The sequence below is a fragment of the Stegostoma tigrinum genome, chromosome 7 (genome assembly GCF_030684315.1).
Source record: "Stegostoma tigrinum isolate sSteTig4 chromosome 7, sSteTig4.hap1, whole genome shotgun sequence".
Classification (NCBI taxonomy): domain Eukaryota; kingdom Metazoa; phylum Chordata; class Chondrichthyes; order Orectolobiformes; family Stegostomatidae; genus Stegostoma; species Stegostoma tigrinum.
Genome location: NC_081360.1, coordinates 77,166,214 through 77,193,578, shown reverse-complemented (window position 1 = coordinate 77,193,578; position 27,365 = coordinate 77,166,214). Strand labels below are relative to the sequence as shown.

The window sequence follows — 27,365 nt, the reverse complement described above, 5'->3', positions numbered from 1 at the left end:
GACCCAAGTCCCTCAGCCTTTCTTCATAGGGCCTGCGCTCCAGACCAGGCAACATCCTGGTAAACCTCCGCTGCACCTTTTCCAATGCTTCCACATCCTTCCTGTAATGGGGCGACCAGAACTGCACGCAATATTCCAAATGAGGCCGCACGAGCGTTTTGTACAATTGCAGCATGAAACTCAAAAAGAACTCAACACTTATGTAGAAACATATAAACTGGTTGCAGAAGTCGGCCATTCAGCTATTTGACCCTGCTCTGCCATTCACCATGATCGTGGCTAATCCTCTGTCTCAATCTATATCCCTACTTTCCATTCATACCCCTTATAAAACATTTCTTGATTGGCATTTTCATCATGAGCATTATCATAGAACAGAACCATCAAGTGGTTTGATAGGCACAAATGTTCAGCAATTGACAAGCCGCTGGATTCTGTCCAGAACCATTTGAATGGCACACAATTCATTATCTTCATTTTAGGCTCTTCACTATTGATGCACAATAACAGTGATGTATACCACCTACAAGATGTGCAGCAGCAACTCATCACGTTTCTTTCAAAGCCCCTCCACACCAACAACCTCTAACTCCAAGAAAGATCAACACAGCCGATACATGGAAATATCACTACCTGCAAGTTCCCATCGAAGCCATGCACCATCCTGCCTTGATTTAAAAAAAAACTACCTCCTTCACAATCACTGCATCATTGTCCTGAAACTACTTTGCTAAATGTAGGTGTGTCTAAACCACAAGAACTACAGCAATTTATGCAGGCAGCTGACCACCACCTTCTTCCAGGCAATTTGGAATGGCAATTAGTGCTGGCTTAGTCAGCAATGCGCACATCCTGTGAACCAATAAAAAATAATATTAAAGAGCATGAACAGTTCAGATGGTGAGTGTGATAAAGGTAAATGAGATGGAAGTGGCCCCTTTTCTTGAGACTGCTTGTTGAACATGATCTTATTGGAAGACAATCTCGTTAATGGTCAAGTCTTACAGCTATGTAGTTGAGTAAAGTTGACAGCTAATTTTGATGTAGTCAGATTGTACTCCATGTTCCAGTAAAAGCTGTAGCAAACCAATTAAATATTTTTAACAGATAGCTCAGAGATTATTTCTAAATAAAGACAGCCTTTTCATTTCTTAATAGTGATGGAAATATCTACTGGAATGGATGTATAACAATCAACCAGTGCAAAACTGACAGATTTCTACCATCATATCCCCAAGTATTTCACTTTTAATTCGTGTTCCCATCAACTACCTGTACTGTCAGCTGGATATATTTCTGACAAAATATTACCTAATATTTTGTTGGCTTATCAAATGAAATGTATATAAAGTAATGAAGAACAAATGTTCAACATTAGGCCACAATTTGCTGCTTTAGTACCAGATACCACTCAAAATTCTCCTCACAAATGCCACAGAGACTCCAGACGGGAGCATACATATGACTAAAGCTAAAAGTTAAAATCAAAAAGTTGCTTCCAGTGATGCAGTTCCATTTCACACAAAATGGCATTTTGCTGTTGACTCACAATTGAAATACATTGAGGAATGTTAATTCATTTACTTGTGCAGTAATTCTGAGCTACAGCCATTCTAAAGAGTTTCAAAGAGCCTGTTTTGGAACCACTTAATGTCTTCAATTAAGTCTGAGTTAGCAGTCAAAGACTATTTTAGTGATTGGCTAATTGTTAGTTCATGACAATGAATTTCTCTGATATTGAAGATTAATGATTGCAATGGTGGAATTTTGTGGCGAACTGTCTCAAAAACGTGCAATTTAAAATTAAAACACTTTTTTTCTTTTCCATTCAATCTCTTTTTGCTTCTCATAATCTCATCTTCTTCCTTTGTCATTATTTTCCTTTCTAAGCTTTATTTGACATTGACTTCAACCAGTCTAATTTAAACTTCCTTTTCAATTCTTGTGCAATTGTATCAGAATCGTTCAAAGGCTACATTTACAGGGGGGTGTGTTGGAATGGGAAGTGTTTGCTTATCCTCTAACAGGAAAGTCAGTACTGAAAGCTATCCTTTCCCTTGAAAATCTGCTCTGCAATTGTTGGATGCTGTAGTCAGGCTGCATTAACTAACATTAAGATTTCTGTTGCTCACTCAAGAGGAAATCCCAGGCAATTTGATTGACTGGCAGCTCCACTGTCTCCTGGCACTTCCAGAATTCAATAGTAGATGGTGCAGGGAATGCAGCAAGAACTTGAAGAGGACTGTGGCTGATTCAAATAAGTAAATTTGAGGGTTTTAGGATGGAGAGGGATTCTGGAGCCAGGGAGAAGGGGAAAGGAACAGGGGATCGATTCCTAACAGGGAAGTGACAGAGAGAAAAAAGATGGAAGGATGAAACCTTGGCCTCTGCCCCTCATTAGCTCAGGGGCCCTGTGAATGAATTGTGCCCTTCCTTTGTGCCCACATTCATGAAGAAGATCATTGAAGATATCTTTCCTACTTCTGCCTCATTGTTTTTATTCATTCATGGGATGTGGGTATCTCTGGTTAGGCCAACATTCATTGGTCATCCCTAATAGCGGTGACTTGTTTCCTCTTGCTGTCAGCTCTTCATCTCATACTTCCATCAACTTGCAATGCAAAATATCATGAAGTTTAAATAAATAAGGGCAATTTTAACTAATAGCTTGACTCCCTACAGCTAGTTGTGGATCCTTAATCTTTTCAGCTGACCATCAATTTGGGATTGCCCATCTGATTTTGATTTAGTACATTCTCATATAATTCCATGTTTTTGTTACAATCAATCATTCAAGAAAATGAAGAACCACCAAAGAATCTGAGCTCCTGTTCTCTAATTATTTAATATAACATTTGGCCAAGAGTGTGTTAACCTCCAAAGCCTCCATGATAGGAAAATATATTTAGTCAATGAATTTACTTTATGAGCAGAGACTGTTATATGTTTGATGTTGTATTATTTGATAATCTCAAGTAGGTTTTTGACAATTATTTGCATGGCATAAATTATACTCTTGGCTGCATTTTTATAAGTTTTAGATATGCATTGGTTCTCTGTCTTCCAAAGCACAGACAGCTATGATTGCTAATTGACCCATCTTGCCAACTTTTAATTGATACATGTGAACTAGTTTTCTGTCCTGTGTCCAAACAGAACAATTGGCTACAACTGCTTGTCAAACTGTGAATGTTTTGAAAACTACTTGGAATTTCTCAGGGCATTTCATTAGCATCAGTGTTAATGATGACCTGATTTGCATGTAGTGCCAAGGACCTGTGTTTTTGGAGGCCTTAGGTTTAATCAATTGACCATCTGTTTCAACAAAATCAACACATCTTTATTACTATAAAGTTATCTTTCAATCTTTATAACTCATAGTTCCTAGCAGATTTTGGATGAGTATAAATATGCTGATTAAATGAATATCCAACTTATGTAGTAATAGCTACTTAAGATGATATCTAGGAAACTTTTACTTTGAGATTGACACTGACTGCTTTCATGATGCAACATTTTCATGTGCACAGTGTCAAGTAAAAATATAAACCTAACTTTCTCAAATGGAGTGAGATTTTTATTGCATGTAAGAATCCTTCCCAGATCTCAGGAGAGATTCCACCCATCAGTCCCATTCCAGAAAGGATATGCCAATACGTTTAAGCTCCTGGATGAACTGACTCTCCTCCTTTATTCAACCATTACCTTGGTTAGTTTCAACAAGGTTAATTAAATTGAAAAAAATCTCATCCCTTGTGGAAAGATATCTCCAAAATCCAAATTAAATTATGTTTTAAAAGGGACCTATGTAACTGAGCTTTCTTGAATATTCAGAACTGGCTTAGTCGTAGGAGATGGAGAGAAACAGTGGAAAGATACTTTCTTGGAATGCAGAATTGTGACTAGAGGTGTTCCACAGAGATCAGTGCTGTGACCTCTCCAGCTTGTGGTCTACATAAATGATTTGGAAGTAAATGTGGCTTGTATAATTAGTGAGTTTGTGGATGATACAAATATTGGTGCAGTTGTGGACAATGAGGAGGATTGTCCAAGGGTATAACAGGATATAAATAAGTTGGAGGCAGAAAAATGGCAGATAGAGCTTAATCCAGACAAATGTGAGATGATGTATTTTGGAAGGTCAAGTGCCGGTGGAAATTACAACAGTGAATGGCAGAATGCTATTTATATGCAGAGGGATCCAGGTGTGCAAGTCTACAGAGAATTGAAGGTGGCAGTGCAGGTAGACAAGGTCGTAAAAAAGGCCCAAGGCACGCTTGCCTTCATTGGAAGGGGCATTAAGTATAAGTACAGGTAAGTTATGCAAGAGCATTATAGAAATTTAGTTAGGCTACATTTGGAATATTACGTACAGTTCTAGTTACCACGCTACCAGAAGGATGCGAGTGCTTTAAAGAGAGTACATAAAAGGTTTACCAGGATGTTGCCTGGTATGACGGATTTTTGCTATGAAGAAAGGTCGGATAGACTCGGTTTGCTTTAGCTGGAACCCAGGAGGCCGAGGGATGACTTTAAAGAAGTTTCTAAGATTGTGAATGGCATGGATAGAGTGGAAAGCATGAGGCGTTTTCCCAGGGTGGAGGGGTCAATGACTAGGGGACACAGGTTCAAGGTGCGGACGGTATGAGGTGGAGTTTAAAAGAGATGTGCGAGGCACATTTTTCGCACAAAGGGTGGTACATGCTTGGAACGTGCTGCCAGAAGAGGTGGTAGAAGAAGCCATAATCTGGGGCTCTGTATTAATGGTCCAGCAATGATACCTAGGCCGTCATCTCTCCATTGTTTATTTGTTTTGCATTATTATTTGTTTTGAAGCACATTTGAAATCCCGAACACAGGAGTTCTGTCTACAGTTATTTTATCTCTGTAACAGTCCTCCTTTAAGCAAATCATGCTTTAGAAGTAATAGATGAAAACAGCTGCACTATTTTGGAGTTCTGACTCACTGATGTGATGCGGTACCAGTCATGTCACATCCCAAGGTTTTGTTTCTTGCATGCTGTTTCTTTCAAGACATTTGGGTAGTTACGTTCAAATCTAGAGGAACTGAACCGACTCCTCTTTTAACTACATCCTAACTTGGTGACACTGCAGTATGAGTTTGAAAGGGAAATCATGCTGTCAATCTAATAAATAAATACTTCACTGTGTATAACCCGCTGTTAGAAATAAGCCAGCCAGTTTCCTTCAGTTTACAAAAAAAAGTTTGTTTTATTTCTAAACCTCACTTAAGCAATTATTAATAAAATATTTCAAATGTGCAAACATATGAAACTACCCAATAATGCCAAAACAACACATACATGACACCCCTAGTACATGCAAACAAATGTAGGAAACTTATCAGGTATCAGATGTTAAAACTTAGCCAGGTAATGGAAAGTCAGAAAGGAAAAATACTGAATAATTGTTTTCAGATGTTGGTCGTCTCTCCTGTAGTAGCTGCTGGTACTGATGTTTCTAACTGGGACAGATACTCTGTAATGGGAGATGTGGGCGATTATTTTGTTTACTTGGTGTCAGTGGCATTGCTTCAGAATTCCTCTGTGAGAGCTTTCAGGTTGTAGCAATTATAATTTCTGATGGGCCTTCAGATTCTGAAGAAGGGTCACTGAATCTGAAACATTAACTCTGCTTTCTCTCCACACATGCTCTCAGAGCTGCTGAGTTTTCCCAGCAATTTCTGTTTTTGTTTACCTTTCAGACTGACAGTTCAGTTTTGGTAAGAGATGCTTAAAAGAAAAAGAGAGTAGAGGATGTTTGTTTCCCTCTGCACTGGAACAGTTTTTTTTTCCTGACTATTTGTGAAAAATCCAGTGGTCTTTTTATCCCCAAGACCTGGGGACAAATGAACAATTTGTATTTTTCACACATGCAACATTTTAATTGTTTTCAGTCAGTGTCCTTTGATTCGAATTGTTCCTTTCAAAAATTATGTGATATGCATGACTGATGACTTTATTGATCTTTTAGCTTTTAGATTACATATCCACATTTCAGCATATTAATGAAAAATCCAAACATGACCAGCATATGATAGAAACTACTGTCTAATCAGTATTTGTACATAGATGCTCTAATATATGTTCTTATTCCTCTTTCATTGGCCATGATGCTGAAACATTATGGATGTCATTTTGTACAGTGATACATGTGGATAGTTCACAGTTATTCTGATTGTGCATAGTCCATTGGTTGGAAGTAATGTTTTCTGCACAACTTGTTGTTAGGTTACAATTTGTAGTTTCTTCATCCTCTGACAAAGAAGAATGGTTTTGAAAGGAATCAAATGCAATGAAAGCTAAACTGAAATTGTTTGTAACAAAAACAGTTGGATATTATTTATTGAAGATGAAAGATAAGATTAGACTGAAAATTTCAAAGTTACGTTGCACGTTTATGAGTAGCAGTAGAATTTCATGGCCTACAACCTCTAATGAAATTTCATTATAAATGTACCAGAAGTTGTAAACTTGTTCTTGTGATCACATTCCTCACAGTGACATTAGTATTTCTTTATCTGTGATGATGGTGTTTTCAGTGATGTTCTCAGCCAAAAGATTCACAATGCATATCTCAACCATATTTCCATTCAATTGGGAAAGATCCACAGTTATTATGTTCTACTCACTGTAAATCTGAATTGGCTTCCTAACATGCACCAAGACACGTTAATTCTCACTCCTACTCATTGGCCTCGATATTTTCTAATTAACTTGTTCAGATATGATGACGATCATCATTATTGGTGGTCCCTCGCAGATGAGGATGACTGTCTTCCTGTCTGATGTTGAGCCCATGCATAGATCAAGGCGCTACCGCAGACTCTGTTACACTTAGGGCAGAAGATGGTCACAGGAAGGCGTGGGTAAGGCATTGTTGCAGCAGCACACTTCTTTTGCTGTTTTCGCCTGGCTGCCACATTTTCTCAACGGGAAATCTTGAGGTGCCCAACACCTTCCCAAGTGCCCCTCCTCCACTCTGGATGGTCTTTGGCCAATGAGTCCTAGGTGTCTATGGAAGTGCTGCAGGGATGACATGACAAGTCTCTCAAGCAGGGGAATTTGAACCCATGCCTCCTGTGTGGCTCCTGAACGAAACAATACCTTGATTTTAAAATTCTCATGTTTGCATTCAAATCCCTGCCACGGCCTGACTTCTCCCTGTCTCTGTAATTACTTCAAGCCTGTAACCATCTTTAAATATTTATACTTCTCTAATTCTGTTCACTTGAGCATCCCCAATTTTAATTGTTTTGCCTTTGATAGCTGTCAAAGCTGTGCCTCTGAATTCCCCAACTAAACCTTTCTGTCACTCAACCTTTCTTTTCTCTATTAAAACACTACTTACAGTCAACCTGTTTGACAAAGTTTTTGGACATCTACCTTTGAATCTCTTTAACTCAGAGACAAATTTTGTTTCATAATGCTCTAATTAAGCATCTGTTAACATTTTATTATGTCAAACAAACTAGAAATACAAGTGGTTGTTGTCATTATGTACTTCAGACGTCCGCTATTGCTAAACTTGTAGGGCAGTGAGCAAATTAATTCTGGTAATTAATGATGGGGAATGCATTCCCTAGGAACTGAAGGAAGGAAATGGATAGGAAACAATTAGGTTATTTTGGGAATCGTAACAACTGATTAAATTTTTTACTGTTTTGTACTATATAACAGTTACTTTTATGGCACATCAATCTTTCTTTATAACTATATTTATTTATTTTCTTAACAGCGTTTCCTACCTGTGCTCCTCTAACTCAGTTCACTTGTAATAATGGAAGATGCATCACAATTAAATGGCGTTGTGATTCAGGTAATACAATTATGAAAGACACAACTGACTTGTCTTAAATAATATTTTATACAACATCACTTTTGTTTCTTTAGATTGATTTTGTAGTGAATTTGAAGGCCCACATTCATTTTTATCATGCTTTTTCATTTAGAAGTAGTGTTTTTATGCATTGTCTTGAGGGAGCAATATAGCATAAATTACACAGTCGTTGGTCTCAAAATCTATCTGTAATTTCATGAGTTTAGGGAATGGTATTAGTAAATTTAAAAGTGTATTTTTCACTTATTTCAGTCTAATAGAATTTAGATACCAAGACTGAAAGGTTTAAATAATCAGGACACTTTGCATAGATTTAACTTTATAGTTTATTGAACTCAGAAAGTAGTGGATTGATTTTATTTGAATTATTTGAATTATTTAAAATGATAAAACAATTCTGATACGATAGAGAGACACAAACTATTTACTGTAATAAGTGAAATAATAGTGAAGGGACACAGTCTTGAGATTGAGGGTTTTGCCATTTATAGGAGTGAGACCAGGAAAGAGTTTTTTTTCACACAAAGTGTAATAGAGATCTGACATTCCATGTTCTTAAAGTATGCGAATGCTTTAAATGTTGAAAATTGATAATTTTTTTTTGGATTAATGAATCAAGGGATGTCAATCAACATCAAATAAATGAACTTGTTTGCAAGTTGTCCCTGACCCAATGAATGACAGCATAGGCTGGAGATGCTGGTAGCCTTCTCCTGTCATTGTTTCTAGATGCTGAAATTGATGAAGCTTCATTGTATAGCTAGAATTCTAAAGCAGGTAGCTAATGTTAACTTCATCTCAAATCTTTATTAGACCACACTTGGAAAACTGTGTGGACCTCTGTTCCACATACAACAAAAGGAATATTGAAGTCCTTCAGAAATTTATCAAAGATTTAGTGGGGTGTTACTAGAACTGGATATCTTTCTTTGAAGGAAAATAGAATACAAAGGGCAGGGGAATACTAATCATGTTTAAACTTGCAAAGAGTGAAAGTGGAATGAATGGAGTTGTAGAGTCTATCAAATCCATGTTAAGAGTAATTTAGAAATTTTACTTGAAATTTCCAACAAATTTCAGAAAAGTTCAGGATATTTTAAAAGCCGTGATCATACCATATAATCATGAAAATCAGGAGAAGAATCATACAACTAAGGTCGAGACCATTTCAACCAAGATGATTGTGCCGACTCTTCATAAAATCCACCCAATTAATTCCCCTTCACTGTCATCCCACATCTCTGGGTTTGATCTGGAATTCAGTGCTCATTTTACCAATGGTATTCTTGCACCTCTTCAAGTGTTGACTGCAATAGTGATTCAGATTCTTCGTTTTGTTCATTTTTCACATAAACTGAGACCAGAACCTGACATTGTGAAATTTCACAAACTCCTCTAACCTTGTCTGCCCATTAAAATAAGCAAAACACACATGGTTTGAGTAGACTACTCATTCTGTCTTGCCTCTGATTTCTCCTTTGTCTTCACAAAGATCTAACAGGAATATAAGAGCTAAAAATAACAGATTTCAAGTCTAAACTAATCTCATGGTAACAGTCAATGGATTTATGGTACAACTTTACATTGTCAGCAGCACACATTTAAAAATAAAACAATATTTACTGCAAGATACCGGATTCCCTAAGGCTCAGTTTGAAATTGTTGTCAACAATTTTGATGCTTTATACCATCAAGGATGGTGCTGAAATATAGCCCAGAAGATCATAGGTTTGGGCCCCCATCTGTGCTGAGTTAGCTCATTTTGCCAAGGGCAACATTGCAATGTTAGATCTTAGCTCCACATTCTCCTGCAAAATGGAATTACTTCTAATTAGTGTGCATTCGTTCAAACATGATGTAAGGACATGATCAAGGTAGGCTGTAATGCCGTCTAACATCAAAGAGCCTGCACGCCAGGATTACATCTAAAAAAAATCAGTTGGGCAAAATGCAGAATGATTGATGGCACATGTTGAACATATGCTTGAAAGAGCCAGTGTCCTAAAGAAAGAAGTTTTGTTCAAATCTTGTTGTAAATATCAGTGTTCCTATAACTCTTGTATGTGAGCAGCATGGTGGCTAACATTGTTGCCTCACAGCGCTAGCGACTCGAGTTGGATTCTATCCTCAGGTGATTGTCTGTGTACATTCTCCTCGTGTCAGCATGGGTTTCGTCCCGGTGCTCTGGTTTCCTCCCACAGTCCAAAGGTTTGCAGGTTAAGTGGATTGACCCATCATGTCCAGGGATGTCCAGGCTAGGTGGATTAACCATGGGAAATGCTGGATTATAGGGATAGGGTGGAAGGATGGGTCTGAGTGTGATGTTCTTCAAAATGTCTGTGTACTCAATGGGCTGAATGGCTTGCTTCCGCACTGTGAGGATTCTTTGATTCTATAACTGCTGTTTCTCATGAGTTTCAGTATTAATACTCATTGGGCACTTCTGTTAACCATTTGTAGCCTGTGATTGAAAACTTGGCGTGTTAGCGTTTTTCATAGTTTTGCTTTTGTTACAGATGATGACTGTGGGGACAGCAGTGATGAGGTGGGTTGTTCTCCTTCCTGTACCAACACTCAATTCAAATGTAACAATGGCCGGTGTGTTCCTGAGCACTGGATCTGTGATGGAGACAATGACTGCGGGGATTTTAGCGATGAAACCCATGCCAATTGTACAGAACCAGGTTTGTGTGCTAAGTAATCAGCATTATAGATTTTCCAAAGCTGTAATATCTTGGGGCAGAATCAGAAGTATGCAAAAGCAATCACTGTTTTACAAACATTGTTGTTCCTCTTCCCAAACTGTTGAACGACATTTTATTTGCATGCAGAAGCAAAGGTAGGACAGAAGCGATATTGATAACCGTGGCCCAATTAGTGGCATTATTTTAAAACCGAAGTGATAAACCTATCTGCAAGATAATGTGTCAGTGATCAAAATGTTTGTATCCTGTAGATGCAGAACAAGAACTTGGCTCTCTCCAGGAATGTATATAAATCTATGATCACATGGCACCAATGTTGGTGTTACCATATGAGAGTTCACAAAGTTAAAGATAGTAATTAATTAGAAGTTGGAGCTGATTCTAAGACTAAGGAGGGAAATCTAACATGAGATCTATAAAATGCCCAAAAGTTTTGATCATACAGATGTACGCTGCCTATTTAACTTTAAACATTTTCACGAAGGGGGCATGTGCATAAGCTTCACGCAGGAGGAGTTAACAAAAATACTTTTGTCAGTGCAAATTATTGGCTACAGTATTCAGAAGTGAACCTTGTTAAAAGCCTTTCTTGATACTCACTGCAGATGTACTTCAGAATCATGCAGATTCTATTCATCATGTTACAAAGAGCTAGATTCTTGATCCAAATGATCCTTTCGCCCAATGTTGGTCATCATTTTGAATGCTATTTGCTACAATGCTATGCCGTATTTGAAGATATTTAAATACAACTGAATGCTGTCCACTAAACATTATATTAAAACAAAAATGATTAATCTATTTGCAAGATATTCTGAGAGTGATCAAGTTTTTGTGACCTATAGATTAACAACAAAATCTTGGCTCTCTCCAGAAATGTATATAAATCTATGATCCCAAGGTGCCAATGTTGATGTTCCCATATGCAAGAGAAATTTATAGGCATTGCTAAGGAGAGAAGAAATTATAAATACTTGTTCCAGATTACAGGAAAATACAGTTGCTGATACATGTAATAATACAAGCCATGATTCTATTGGTTTTTGATGAACTCATTTTTTAAAAAAAAGTTTAAATTCAGTATTTTAAAATAAATAAAATGCATCAAATTTATTAAATATCAATTTTTACATATGTGAAGGCATAAATAACTCAGGAATATTGACCTTAAAAGTGATTTATTACAGTTACGTTAAAATAGTCAACCATGGCTTTTCACTAAATATTCTACTTGTCTAACTTCAAAACTGAGTTGAGAAGATATCCTGACAGACAATGAAAAATAACAATACTTGTGGTGATAGTGGGAACTGCAGATGCTGGAGAATCCAAGATAACAAAGTGTGAAGCTGGATGAACGCAGCAGGCCAAGCAGCATCTCAGGAGCACAAAAGCTGACGTTTTTGTCCTAAACCCTTCATCAGAGAGGGGGATGGGGAGAGGGTTCTGGAATAAATAGGGAGAGAGGGGGAGGCGGACCGAAGATGGAGAGAAAAGAAGATAGATGGTAAGGAGAGTATAGGTGGGGAGGTAGGGAGGTGATAGGTCAGTCCGGGGAAGACGGACAGGTCAAGGAGGTGGGATGAGGTTAGTAGGTACGAAATGGACGTGCGGCTTGAGGTGGGAGGAGGGGATAGGTGAGAGGAAGAACAGGTTAGGGAGGTGGAGACAGGCTGGGCTGGTTTTGGGATGCAGTGGGGGGAGGGGAAGAGCTGGGCTGGTTTTGTGATGCAGTGGGGGGAGGGAACAAACTGGGCTGGTTTTGCGATGCGGTGGGGGAAGGGGAGATTTTGAAGCTTGTGAAGTCCACATTGATACCATTGGACTGCAGGGTTCCCAAGCGGAATATGGTGCCAACCTTCCGGTGGCATCATTGTGGCACTGCAGGAGGCCCATGATGGACATGTCGTCTGAGGAATGGGAGGAGGAGTTAAAATGGTTGTGTTAAAATACTTGTGGTGAGTTAGGTAACTTGCAAACCACATTTCTGCACATTACTTTCTATCAGGCATGTTGTAAATCACTGGTTGAATGTTAATACGAGGTCTCCTGCCTTATCTCTCTGGCCATCATGTGGCAGTCTGCCCTGCAAATATTTCATGTCCAAGAGGTTGTCAATAATTAAAGACAGCCCCCCATCCCACCAACAATCAGGTAGATAGCAACTCTGTTGTGTCAGCAGTTCCACTGGAAGCAGTAGTGGTCACAACTATGACTGCAGCAAATGCATGAGGGGACTACAGTGTGGTGGATCATCACTGTGAATATTCCCAGAGTTTCGCTCATGTCGGGCTGGTAGGCCCATGAAATAACTCCACAAAACCCATCACCCAGTCACCCTATATTTACGCGTGGACTCTGACCACATCGCATAGAACCAGACCCTAGACTGAAGAGAATCCATGAGAATACTGTTTATATATGTCAGCTAAAACCCCCCGACTGGTCCAGGTTAACAGTCCCAATCAAGGAATGCATACTCAATGAGATCCATCTCACTAACCTCTTTCCAATCACTACAGCCCAGAAGAGTGGGGTGATAGGGGTTTGGGTGCCAAAGGTAACATAGGAAGGTGTGGGGGTGAGATGTTAGCTGCACTTGAACCTTGAGTTGTGGCCTTCAATGGACAAGGGAGCCCATCTCCCTTTCTAGCCACCAATCCATCAAGTTTTACCTAGTGGGCTGGAGGTGTGGCCACTCCCTCTCTGGCTAAAATCTCAGAAGGAGGCTTTTATGTAGCCATTAGTTAACTGCACATATACCACCACATTCTACCCCACTACACCAAATATATATCTGAATTTATTTTTATTTTAGGGGTGCCTGTGTAAGCATGGAATCATCTGATTGTTTCCCATCATTAATCAAATTAAGTTTTACCTCCCTTGAAGGGGTATTTGAGCATTGCCTTAGAAATAGTGATGTCGATTTTTCAATTGTGTGTAGAATTGGCACTGAGAATTGGTTAACCATGTAGAAAGCATTCAATTTTCACTTCTGTTAAAAAAAACAGTTGTTCTGTAATAGCTTGGAGATTCACAATTTTTGGACCGCCAGTTGAAAATATGCCTGGTATTAGATTTGAAACTATTGGAATTTTCAAATTTGATTGTTTGTAAAATTAATAAATAGTACTTGCTAATATATTTAAATGCTTGTTTACGAAATCTTCTTGCCACAAATGCTGAATCTGAAATAATTACGGTCTGTATATATGAACTCTGAAGTGCATGCATTTCAACTACAAATGAAATTGTTTGAAAATAATTTTTATGCATCAGTGAAATAAATCATTTTTCAAGTTCAACATTTTCACATGATCCTTAACGAGCCAAACAATGGACTGACAGTGAGTTTCATAATAGAAGAGAGCAGTTGTGGATGTGAGTAAAGTCAAAGCTGAAACCATTGACAGAGTTTTAGAAGATTGATACTTTTTCAGTTCCACAGAGAAGGATGGCTGTACATATGGTATACAAATGAATGGACTTCATACACATTCGTTCATGAATGATTAGTTATACTTTCAGAAGGTTATGTTGTTTGGCATGTTTGCTTAGAATAAGACGTCTCTTTTTACAAGATTTTAAGCCCTGCTGAATTAGTTTCTTATTTGGCTCAGCCATTGATGTTGGGGGTTATTTAGCACATCATAACACTTCCTGAGACTCAAATTAATCATGGGCCATGCTTCTGCAGGTTTCATTAAAATCAATTTGATGAAGCAATCTTTTGGTGACTAAGGACAGGCAAATGAGCAAAGATGCACCCTTTAGCTCTAAATAAAATAACAACTGTTAAGTTGCCCATTATTAAGGTCCTAGAGTTCTAAAATCAAAATTTAAGCTGTTTTATCATGCTTTTTGAAAATTCAGAACTTTTTTTTGAAAATATACTTTTCCAATCATGTATTCCACTGGTTTTTGAATTAGTCGTATCTGTGAAAGATCATCTGTAAATAGTGAGCACTCCTGTTTCAATTAACATTTATGGTTTCTACTGCTGTATGTGAATTAATATTTCCACTCCTACACTAATGAATCTCTACTGAAGCATCACATTTTGATATGGTACTCCAGTATTAATCAGAGCATTGGCACTGCTAAACATAATGCTTTGTATTTGGAATGAAAACACAAAGGCCAAGAGTACTGGAGAAATTTGATAAAATATGAAATATTAAGGTGAAAGTATTGAAGAAAGAGCAATTAATATAACTGTCATAGCCTTTTTTTCCCCTCAAGCAATTGCGTTAAATGCTAAGTACATTATTTGTGTTGTCCCTACAGCCACAAGGTCACCTGGTGGTTGTCACAGAAAACAATTTCAGTGTTATTTGGATGGCAACTGTGTTCCACAACGATGGCACTGTGATGGGGATTGGGACTGTGAAGATGGCAGTGATGAAAGCAGCTGTGAAGGAAGCATAAGAACGTGTGACTCTCATTTTGAGTTGAAATGCAAAGACTCAGGTATGATTGAATAAGGAAAGTTGTGGTGACCTGGTGTCAATAACAACTTACACTTACATAGCGACTTTAAAGTAACAAACATTCCAAAGTGTGTCAGAAACAGTGCGAAAACAATTACTGAAAAATAATTTAGGATGTTGTTAAAAATGATGATTTAACTGTTTAAAAAGGATATTTTTCAGAAAGTGTTGACAGGTGGCATAAGTCATATGGTCAATGAATCGAGTCCCAGAGCCAAGTAAGGTGCCATCCGAAGGTTGTGCTATTGATGGTAAATCAAAAGGGTTAATACGCGGAAGATTCAAGTTCAAAGACTGAGTAATGCCAATTGGGAAACTGGCACTGAAGAAGGTTGCAGAAATTAAGCAAGGTTTAGGTTATAAATTGGTTGATAATTGAGAGCAAGGATTTGAAACCAATTGAATTCAGGAGCTGTAACCAATTAATAGGAAGCCATGATGTAGAGGTGTTGGTGTCAGATTGTGGTGGGCAAGTAAGGAAGTCACAACACCAGGCTATTGTCCGAAAGGTTGATTTGAAATCACAAGTTTTTGGAATGCTGTTCCTTCATCTGATGAAGGAGCAGCACACCAAAAACTTGCGATTTCAAATAAACTGCTTTCTTGAACCACTGCAGTCCACCTATTGTGGATTGACCCACAATGCCATTGGGGAAGGAATTCCAGCATTTTGACCCAATAACAGTGAAGAAACGGCGATATATTTCCAAGTCATGATGTTGAGTGGCTTGGAAGGGATCTAGCAGGTGATGATGTTCCCATGTATCTGCTTCTTTTGTCATTCCAGATGGAAGCGATTGTGGGTTTAGATGGACTGTCTGAGGATCTTTGGTAAATTTCTGCAGTGCATCTTGTAATTAGTACAGTGCTGCTGCTGACCATCTGGTCTGGGTGCTTGTGGATGTAGTGCCAATCAAGTGGGCTGCTTTGTCCTGGATGGTGTCAAGCTCCTTGAGTGTTGTTGGGGCTGCACTCATCCAGGCAGGTGGAGCGTATTCCATCACATTTCTGACTTGTGCCTTGTAGATAATGGACAGACTTTGAGGAGTCAGGAGGTGAGTTATTCACCACAGTATTTCTAAATTCTGGCCAGCTTTTGTAGTCACTGTTTATGTAGTAAGTACAGTTGAGTTTCTGGTCAATGGTAACCCCAAGTATGTTGATAGTGAGGGATTTAGCGATGGTAACACCATTGATCACCAAGGGATGGGGGATAGATTATCTCTTATTGTTGAAGGTCATAGCCTGGCATTTGAGTAGCACAAATGTCATTTGTCACTTGTCAGCCTAAGGCTGGATATTGTCAAGATCTTGTTGCACGTGAACATGGACTGCTTCAGTAACTGAGGAGTCGCAAATGCATTGCACAATCATTGGCAAACATCCCACTTCTGACCTTATGATGGAGGGAAGGTCATTGATGAAGCAGCTGAAGATGGTTGGGCTGAGGATATTTGGTAATAGGGGAAGAGATTTGAAATCCTTCATCTAAAAAGGGGGCCACAAGGACAGCCAGTGCTGCCAGATTAAACATTGACAAAAAAAATTATGTAAGAAATGCAATCAATTTAGGATGCAATAAAATGACTGGTGTTAACAATGTTTAATTAAGGGAAATTCTAGCTTATTTTCATTTTAATTTTAGACGCACTGAAAAATTGAAGACTGATTTGTATTGAATTTTATGCTGGAATGGTGTAACTGGACAGCATCAAGTGTCTACATAAAATCAAAATTTGAACGTAGGCCTCTGCATAATGCTATTGATGGGAAACAGAGGAGCTAAAGTTGCTTAGGTTGCTAAAATGAGGCCTGTCATTTTATGAAAGATAATGGGAATTGCAGATGCTGGAGAATCAGAGATAAAAAAGTGTAGAGCTGGATGAACACAGCAGGCCATGCAGCATCTTAGGAGCACAAAAGAGCTGAGACCCTAGGCTCAGGGTCTAAGCTGGAAACGTCGGCTTTTGTGATCCGAAGATGCTGCTTGGCCTGCTGTGTTCATCCAGATCTATACTTTGATCTCGGATTCTCCAGCATCTGCAGTTCCCATTATCTCTGATACTAATTTTAACCTCATTGCGAAGCCTCTTCTGGGGATGCCTAACCTTAAGAAGTTACCCTCCTCCCTCTGGAGAAACCTCAGGCGATCTCTCTCCCACTGCAACTGTCATTTTGTGAGCTGCAGGAGAGACGTTGGATGGGTCACCCATATGTTGGCCAACTGAGGGCCTTAATTAGGCCATTTGTGTCACTTAAGGACCTCATCCCACTCATTCAAATTTAACAGGCTGATAGGAGAGGGCTAGATCAGACATACAGCCCAAAAATTTTAGCCCAGAGGGCTGCTGCTCAGGAACAAAAGCCTTACCTTTTAATTCATAAAAGCCCATTAAAAACAAAATTAAAGTGGGGAAACTGGCCAACCCATTGCAGGTACACATCCAACATTTATGCTTGGTTGTGGGGAGACCATGCTCAGCCTATATTCCAAGCCAATTAAATCATTATAATGATATTCAAGGGCAATAGTTAAGCGATGCTACATTGTCAGAGGCTCCCTCTTGCCGTTAAGAAATTAGGCAAGGACACACTTGCTATCTTAGTTGAACATTGATAACTTCTGACATTCCATGATAATATTTAAAAGAAAACCAATGTTCAACACTTTACTTTTGTGCTAACATTGATGTCCTGGATTTTCTGTAATGTTCCAAGGGAGTGCAAAACAATCATCTGCTCAGGCACATTACAGCCTCAAAGTCTCAACCGCAAATTTCATGACCTTAAAAACTGATTGCATTATCTCTCTTTTGTTAGATTTTCTCCCACCACACCACCCCACAACAATGTTATCTTCTTCACTTTGCTCTCCTTTTCACACACTAATTCACAACAATTTTATAACTTTCTTTCATCACCATCAACAATCCCTTTATTCTTTGAACTGAAACTCTAAACAATCTACCCTCTTTTGCCTCTGTCAGAAGCATGATGAGGTTGCCTCATAGCAGCGGTCACAGTTTAAGGATAAGTGGTAAAGCTTTCTGGGCTGAGGAGATGAAAATAAATTTCTTCACCTCACAGTGATGACCCTGTGGAATTCACTACCACAGTAAATTAGTGAAACCAAAGTATTCTGAATTTTCAAGAAGGGGGAAAATATGGCTCTTGTGGCCAAAGGAGCAAGGGATGAGGGGAAGGATGAGATCCCAGGTATTGATGATTAGCCACGGTCATATTGAATGTCAAAGCAGGCTCAAGGGGTCAATCGGCCGACTCCTGTTCCCATCTAAGATAATAAAATGTGAGGCTGGATGAACACAGCAGGCGAAGCAGCATCTCAGGAGCACAAAAGTTGACGTTTCGGGCCTAGGCCCTTCATCAGAGATAATGGAACTTCATCAGAGATGAAGGGTCTAGGCCCGAAACGTCAGCTTTTATGCTCCTGAGATGCTGCTTGGCCTGCTGTGTTCATCCAGCCTCACATTTTATTATCTTGGAATTCTCCAGCATCTGCAGTTCCCATTATCTCTCCTGTTCCCATCTTCTATTTTTCTGTTGAAAAAAAGAATTTCCAACATCTTTCCTTTCTGAAGGGTTGGACTTACAATGTTGACTCTTGTTCTCAATTCACACATGCTGCCAGACCTGCTGAATGTTTTTTTTTCAGCATTCTCTCTTCTCGTTTCTGATGTTTAGTACCCACAGTATGTTCAAGTTATCCTCGCTGTCCTGGCAATATTTATCTTTCAAACAAAATTTTTTAAAGTATCTGGTCATTGTCATATTGCTGCTTGAGGAAGTTTGTCATGCATAAATTATTGGCTGTGCTTCCTACATTAAAATGGTAACTATGTCAAAAAAAACATACAATGTGCAAAGAACTTTCACTTACCCACTATTAATAAAAGAGACTTTGTAAATCCAAGTCCTTCATTCTTCTTTTGATGAAATTTTATTCTTCAGTTCCACTCCTTACAGTGTCACCTATATTTGTGTCATGGAAGAATTAGAATATTTGACATTAGTTCTGTTATTAATAAACAGTGATTTGTTTGAAGCCTGTCTTCACATCTTTCCATTTGGAGTGTGTGCTACTATCTGTGCTCTGTCTCCTGTCATTCAACTAATCTCATGTGGATCAGAACATCACCTCCCAATCTGTGAGGTTCAATGTTAGCTAAATCTCACAGCAGGGTTTTTTTTTATAGGTGCCTTCTGGAAGCCCATATACATGGGACTCAAATATTATCTTGTCCATTACTTTGGTCCCCTCCTCAAAAAGATCAAGTTTCTCAAGTACATTTCCCCCTAACCTTTACACGTTACTATGTCTTGCAAACTACCTAGAAATGTTCAAGTTACTCAGTCTCCTTTTCCATCCTGATACAACCCGGCAACCGATTTAGGATAACTAGATTATACCTCCCTTGATTTCTTCTATCACCTTACTAAAATAATTTAATGATGTACATGCTCTTCCAACCTAAAAGAATGCTTCTAAAGATGAGAGAGCTTAAAATGTTTTGAGGTTGGTTGGTTCGCCGAGCTGGTTTGTTGTTCTGCAGATGTTTTGTTACCATGCTTGGTAACATCCTCAGTGCAGCCTCTGATAAAGCACCAGTGTCTTTTCCTGCCTGTTTTTTTTAAACTCTGGGGTCCGTTGTGATGGATTACCTCACTTCCGGGTTTCCTCCATAGTGGAATGGATATGGAATTGAGTTCAATGTGTTTATTAATAGCATGCTTCGTGGAGTGCCATGCTTCCAGGAATTCTTGTACTTGTCTCTGCCTAGCTTATCCCAGGATCTTGGTGTTGTCCCAGTCGAAGTGGTGGTCCTCCTTGCCCATGTGGATTGAGATGAGCGAGCATTGGTCGTGTCTTTTTGTAGCCAGTTGGTGTTCATGTTGTACATAAGTCATCTATGATTTTCCTACCTACTTCTTTTAAAATCTTGGAATGGAAGACATCTGATCCTGGGGTTTTGTCAATTTTCCAATATCATTTGTTGGGAACAAATTTTGTGGAAAGGCCTTTCAACCAAAATTATTCTTCTTTATTGTCTTGCAGTGCCTAGAGATGCAGGAGGCAGATAATGTATGCGTTTATGTCTGCTCACATAGCTAGCTTTTCCTGGAACAGACCCCAAAGCTCACAGCCAATTATACCAGAGACGATAGTTTGAGGGGCACCATCCCACATCAAGCACAGGAGATGACCAGGAGACTGCCCCAGTCTGACTTTCTGCCATTGTTGTATTGGATTAATTTACAGGCTATATCACATCTCCCTTTGTCAACATTTACCAGGCTGGAGCTAGATATCAGTGGTCCTGCTGGCCACTGCTCCATAATGCCTTCAGCAAGCAGTTGGCATCTTAATTATTATCATTGTGCCTTTCTGTGCATACATCTCCGGCAGTCTCTACTTTTATATCAGAGATAACAGGAACTGCAGATCCTGGAGAATCTGTGATGACAAAGTGTGGAGCTGGATGAACACAGCAGGCCAATCAGCATCTTAGGAGCAGGAAAGCTGACGTTTCGGGCCTAAACCCTTCATCAGAAATCAGTTCGGATAAAGGGTCTAGGCAGGAAACTTCAGCTGTCTTGGTCCTAAGATGCTGCTTGGACTATTGTGTTCACCCAGCTCGACACCTTGTTATCTCTACTTTTGTTTCTGCTGTTTTTCATATCTCAAAGTCCATTTAGTGCCAGGGAACTAAAGAATGCCATCTCTATCATTATTTATTTGTAGAACAAACATTTGAGAAAATAATTCGTTTTTTAAAGACGTACCTCAGCAATAGTAACAGACATTGGCTCAATTTCAAGATCTAAACTATACTGACAGAAAAAAAAGTGAAGTGTAAAGGCTGAGAATGTGTTCCCATCTATTTCATTACTAACTGGTCAATATTAGCAGAATGGAATGCTTGACGGTCAGAATTCTTTTCTTACTGTTGGACTTAAAAAGAGGTAGACCTTCATGTTAACAGTAATTTCCAGACTTTAGTCTTCAATAAGTCTGAGCAATGTATTGCCTTCCTCTAATTGCTCTTCCCAGTCTTAGCATTCATCTGGGCTTTTATTAAATTTATCCTAATTTGTGTTTTGGCTGTTGCTGATAAGGCATATTCCCAATTGCCCTGGATCTAAGTGACTTTCCAGACCTTTATGAGAATACAGGGTGACTTGGACAGACTAGGTGAGTGGATGGATGCATGGCAAATGCAGTTTAATGTGGATAAATGTGCAGTTATACACTTTGGTGGCAAGAACAGGAAGGCAGATTACTATCGCAATGGAGTCAAGTTAGGCAAAGGGGAAGCACAACGAGATCTAGGTGTTCTTGTACATCAATCAATGAAAGCAAGCATGCAGGTACAGCAGGCAGTGAAGAAAGCTAATGGCATGCTGGCCTTCATAACAAGAGGAATTGAGTATAGGAGCAAAGAGGTCATTCTGCAGCTGTGCAGGGCCCTGGTGAGACCACACTTGGATTATTGTGTGCAGTTTTGGTCTCCCAATTTGAAGAAGGACATTCTTGCTATTGAGGGAGTGCAGCATAGGTTCACGAGGTCAATTCTCGGAATGGTGGGACTATCATAGGTTGAAAGATTGGAGCGACTGGGCTTGTATACACTCGAGTTTAGAAGGTTGAGAGGGGATCTGATTGAGATGTATAAGATTATTAAGGGATTGGACAATCTGGAGGCAGGAAGCATGTTTCCACTGATGGTGAGTCCAGAACCAGAGGACACAGTTTAAAAATAAGTGGTAGCCCATTTAGAGCAGAGTTGAGGAAAAACTTCTTCACCCAGAGAGTGGTGGATATATGGAATGCTCTGCCCCAGAGGGCAGTGGAGGCCAACTCTCTGGATACATTTAAGAAAGAGATAGATAGAGCTCTTAAAGATAGTGGAATCAAGTGTTATGGGGATAAGGCAGGAACAGGATACAGATTGTGGATGATCAGCCATGAGCATAATGAATGGTGGTGCCGGCTCGAAGGGCGGAATGGCCTACTCTAGCACCTATTGTCTATTGACTATTTAAGAGGACAGTGAGGATTTATTAAAAGCCTAGAGTCACGTGTTTGCCAACAAGACTGGGTAAGGATGATAGAATTCCTTCCCAGAAAAGGGCATGAGTGAAACAGGCATTTTTATTTTCACAATAGTCAGTTGTTTCATTGTCATCAAATACTGAGACTAGCTATCAGCTCCAGATTTTATGAATTGGTCTGAAATTTCCCCAGCTCAATGATGGGATTTGATTATATTTTCCAAGAACATTGGCCTGGGCTCCTGGATTAACGTCCCACAGTCCCATGTCTACTCTCTCATTCGAGACATACGACTGGTGGTGGTTTAACCTGAGGGTCACCATGCCTCAGGTGAAAGGTGAGGTTGAGAAGGAGAGTCCTTCATGGTAGCCTCTGCTGTTGCAGGAATTGAACGCACACTCCTGGTGTTACTCAGCATTACAAATCAGCCATCCAGTCAACTGAGATAACTGAAGCCCTACTGCTCCTGGATTAATAGCCCAGTGACATTCTCACTGCACCACCATCTTGCAGTGTAACTTCATGAATAAAGATAGCAAAAATGCTTTTACTCAAAATGCATATTAAATATAACAAGCGCTCAGTCAAGCATTTATCCAAATTTGAAGTATAGATCATAAATTCTTAATCAGTACACATGGATTGTGCTGATAAGCATAATGATGGTGAAATAGAAACTGTTTTAATTCTATTGAATTTCCTTAGTTGAAACAGGCAACCTTTCACTTTTAAACTTTTTTTTTCAGATAACAGTTGCATCAATTTCTAGCTCAGAGAGGAGGCCCTTTTCCAACCTGCCTTACAGGGAAAACTGCCTGATGGCACCCAATTCATAACTGTGTTGCATCCAAAATATTTTCTCATTATTGCCCGGCTGATATGTTATTTTGGATTATTGCTTTAGCTAAGAGGAAGCCAAAACTATTTCCATCAGATTGCCCTCCAGTTTTCCTTTTTTGCTTTTCTTTTAAAATGAACTGCTTTGACATTATCTTGTATCTTTCTAATTTCTGGTCTTCTCATACTCCAAAACGAAACCATCCTCCATACAGTGAAGCTTATGAGCTGTCTCCTTTTAGGTCATAAGACCAAGAGATAAATGGCACAGGATTCAGGGATCCATGGCAACTTGGCCACGTGTTTTCAGCACACAATTCTTGTTACCAAGGTGAATGTAATACAATTTATCCACTTAGTTAATTTAACACCTTCCTACCTGGTAAGAAAATTAAATGATTACAAAATGCATATATTAAATATTGAAGAAGGAATACATTAAATGAATAAAGAAGGAAAGTTCCCAAATGAGTTGTGATTGAATTTATTGCATGTTAAGCTTGGTGAATGCAAATAAATCCTTTGTCTAATAATAGAGAACTCTAACAAATGCAATGTTATGAAATATTGAGTTATTCTGCATTAATCTGAACAATACGAAGCAATTGCAATGAACTATTAAGTCTCAGTCATGATATCAAGCCTTTATCAATTTGTAAGGCATACAAAAACATTGCAAGTACTGTTGTGTCATGTGTCCGTGTTCTATTTTCTTTTTAAAATCATTGTTTATCAAAGGTGGAGAAAATAAAATTCAATTTCTGTCCAGATTTATGTTTGGAGATCTGCATCTCACACTATTTATCATTCACATTCAGTGATTTGGATTGAAGAGGAAGACTTATTAATTTGTTCAAACTATAAGGACCATGTGATTCTATTTATATATATATTATTAATTGTGGAATGAAATGAGAAGAGAGCTGTTTTTCAAATACTAAGGATGCCTGCAGGATTGCTGCATGTTTGAAAGCAAGTAACCCGACACTCATTTCAACTGTGATTTATACAGCTGTTTGTGAACCAGAAATTGAAGTGTATTTTGCAGACAAGCTAGAGCCAGTGAGCTGTGTATATAACAAGATTTGGTTGGTAACAAGTAATCAATGGCTGAGTGACCAGTTATTTGTGACAAAGGCCCTCTGCCTACCAATAATCATGTGATAGGTTCTCAGGCTGTGAACAAGATGCAAAGAAACTATCAGACTGCAAACAGCTCAAGAGTACTTTTTATTCTCTGCAGAGAGAGGCAATTTAAGCATGAAGAAAGCCACTTATCTTTCCTTCAGTTGGTGGAAGATGTGACTTTTAATTGACAAGTCAGAAGCATTTTATAAGTCAACCTGTTTCCCCGTGCCTCTTGCAAAACTGTCGAAGCATCCAGAGGATGACCGAGCTGTTACATTCTGACCAACACAAGAAACACAAGAATCATCTCAGCAAACCTTGTGAGCTGGAACCACTGAGCTGCTTTCCCAGTTTCCTCCTCTTCCATAACCAATGTGCAGTGTATGTGTGTGCGCACCGGCAAAAGCAAGTGTAAAAGGAGATTGAATTATTGATTAGTGGATATATGCTAATGGTTCATAACTGTTTACCGGTAGAGACAAGCAAACTGCTTGTAATAAAGAGTAATTTTTGCTAAGTATAGAAACCACCCACAGTTTCTGTCAACCAGGGTCTGGAAAACAGGGAAATAGGGAAATCTTGAGTATTTTATATGAAACAAAATAAACATTGTGACAACTCCAGGAATAGCAGTGTTTGATTTCCAGCATCCTGATATGTTGTGATAGTATCTAAAATGTAACATACAGTTCATTCTGGCTCAATAGGTCCATGCTGACATTTATTGTTAAAGGAATACAGAAGGGCAGTGTTGCTGCAGTTGTGCAAGGCATTAATAAGACTGTTGGAGCATTGCATATTTTCATCCCCTGACATGAGGGAGATTATGGTTGTCTTGGAGCTAGTTCAAAGGAGGATCACTAGATTGATTCCAGAGATGAGGGATTTGTCTTCTGAAGAGGGATTGAGCAGCTTAAGCTATACTCTCCGTGGTGTAGATGAAGAGATGTAATTGAGGTATATAAGATACTAAAGGGGACTGACAAACTTGACATTGAAAAAATGCTCTCTTAAGTAGGATATCCAGAACAAGAGGTCATAACTTGAGGATACTGGACAGCAGATTTAAGATCAAGATGAGGAGAAATTACTTATCTTAAAGGGTCATGAATCTATGACATTCACTACCCTGATTAGCCCAGGTTAACAACCCCAATCAAGAATCTCATGGTCAATGAGATCTACCTGGCCATGAGATTCTGAAGCAAATTACTGCAAATGCTGGCATCTGTACTGGACACTGTGACAAAACTATGATCTCCAACATTTGTTGTTTTCAGTCCAATCACTATAGTCCGCTTAAAGGTATCACAGAGAAAATACAATTGAACCCAAAAGGAATACAGAAGGCTTCGACCAGTGGTGCAAAAGCACATTAGAGAAATTGTAAGAAAAGACTGGCAGCAAAAATGAAGAGGAATCCCACAGTCTTCCATTGGTGTATAAATAGCAATGGCACAATGAGTAATAAGTCTGACTGGAGGCCAAAAAGAGAATTTACAAGTGGAGATAACAAGGATAGATGAGGTTTCAAATGAATGTGTTACATTTGTCTTTACCAAGGAGGTGGATTTTACCTCAGCCTTGATAATAGAGGAAAAATTTATGTCAATATAATGGTTTAAAATTGTTAAGCAGAAAATGTTGGATAAATTGTTGGTACTTAAAGTGGACAAGGCAGCAGGACTGAATGAGATGCATTCAAAGATATTCAAGGAAGTTAGGGTGAAAATTGCAAGCTGTAATCTTTTAGTCCAATTGTCACTGATGGACTAAATGGGCAGGAGTAATGTGAATACAAAATTGGATGAGTGACAGGAAATACAGTAATGATTATTTGAAAATTTTACAGAACTTTTAGCCAGACATCATTGGGCTTAAGAATTTATAAGGTTCTGAATGCCGTGTACTGTTTTTATCTCCCTATTCAAAGAAAGATGTGAATATATTTGAAGTGCCTCAGAGGCATTTTCCTCAAATGATACCGGGAATGAACAGATTACCTTGTCAGGAAAAATTGTAGAATGTGGATCTGTTTTGTTGGAATTTTAAAGAGGGAAGGATGATCTGATTGCACCTTATAAGATTTCGGATGGTGTGGACAAGTTTGACATGGAAGAGATGGGTATCCTTATATGGTGAATTGTAATGAAAAACTGTTTTCACATTAGGAGTTGATATGTTATGGAGCGTCTTGTTTTTGTCTCAGTGGCTTATTTATCTTTAAAACTCTCCATCTCAGAAAGCAGTGGAGGCAGGGTAATGAATATTTTTAATGTGAAAATAGATAGATTCTTGGTAGGCAAGGCAGTAAAGGGTTATTAGTCATAGATGGGAATGTGGAATTCAAACACAAATGTATCAGTTCTAATCTTATTAAATTGCAGCACAAAGTGGAAGGGCCAAATGACCTATTTTCACACCAAATCTGCATATTTGTGTTCAACTTATTGGGCCCATACTGGTTCCCTCGAGCAAAAGTTAAATTTCCCACACTCCATCTCGATGCGAACTCATTTCATTCAAGTTTCCATCCTATTGAAATAATTCAACTGCAAATCATTCATTGGTTTACATGCACAGTTATTAGTTGACTGTTTGTTTGGAATTTTCTGATCGCTTATTGAATTTGTAAAGAAACACTGGTTTAGAAATAATAGATCAGGTAATAAGACAAATAATGTATACAACTATGGCAAGTATGTTGGTGTTGAAGGTGTGAAGGCAGTGTTTTGTTCCCTAGCCAAAATTTTGGGGAACTTTTCTTGTGCCCACTCCTCAGATTCATCTTTTATCTGGAGAAGATAGCAACTGGTGAGGACAACCATCTACAAGGAATGCCTCATGAGGGCTATCCTCTGCCCCTAAGACTTGATGTACCTTGTTTCTCAGGGCTGGTGGCTTCTGTTGTATCAAACAATTATCAGAGCCCTTTTAGCAGCCACTCATGCCATTGGATGACTGTTGACCTTTTGCCTACCTTCATTTGAAAGTTAATTTTCATTCCTTCCAAGAACAAAAACTTCTTGTTTTTCTGAAAATCGTAATAGGATAGCACGATGCATGATAAATCTTTTGTTTACACTTGTGGACTGCTAGTTACTTCTGTAAAACAGTTAAATGGGAGCTCAGACTATGCAAGAAATATTAAATATTGGAAACTAAAATAACATGCTTTTCAAGGGGATCCCAATTTCCAACCATTTTCATGACCTTTGTAGATGCAGTTTCCAGGTAATTACCATTGACTGCATCAATAGTATTCTTCCC

The 27,365-nt window shown here is 38.8% G+C and overlaps 1 protein-coding gene across 1 annotated transcript in view; it reads left to right on the top strand.

The window, feature by feature from the left end:
• Positions 1-27,365, top strand: part of LOC125454115 (low-density lipoprotein receptor-related protein 1-like) — a 1,886,982-nt gene that overhangs the window by 1,097,765 nt on the left and 761,852 nt on the right. The window contains exons 19-21 of the mRNA XM_048534492.2: positions 7,759-7,839; positions 10,377-10,544; positions 14,856-15,038. Coding sequence (XP_048390449.1) covers positions 7,759-7,839; positions 10,377-10,544; positions 14,856-15,038 — 432 coding nt within the window. The remainder of the gene's footprint in view (positions 1-7,758; positions 7,840-10,376; positions 10,545-14,855; positions 15,039-27,365) is intronic.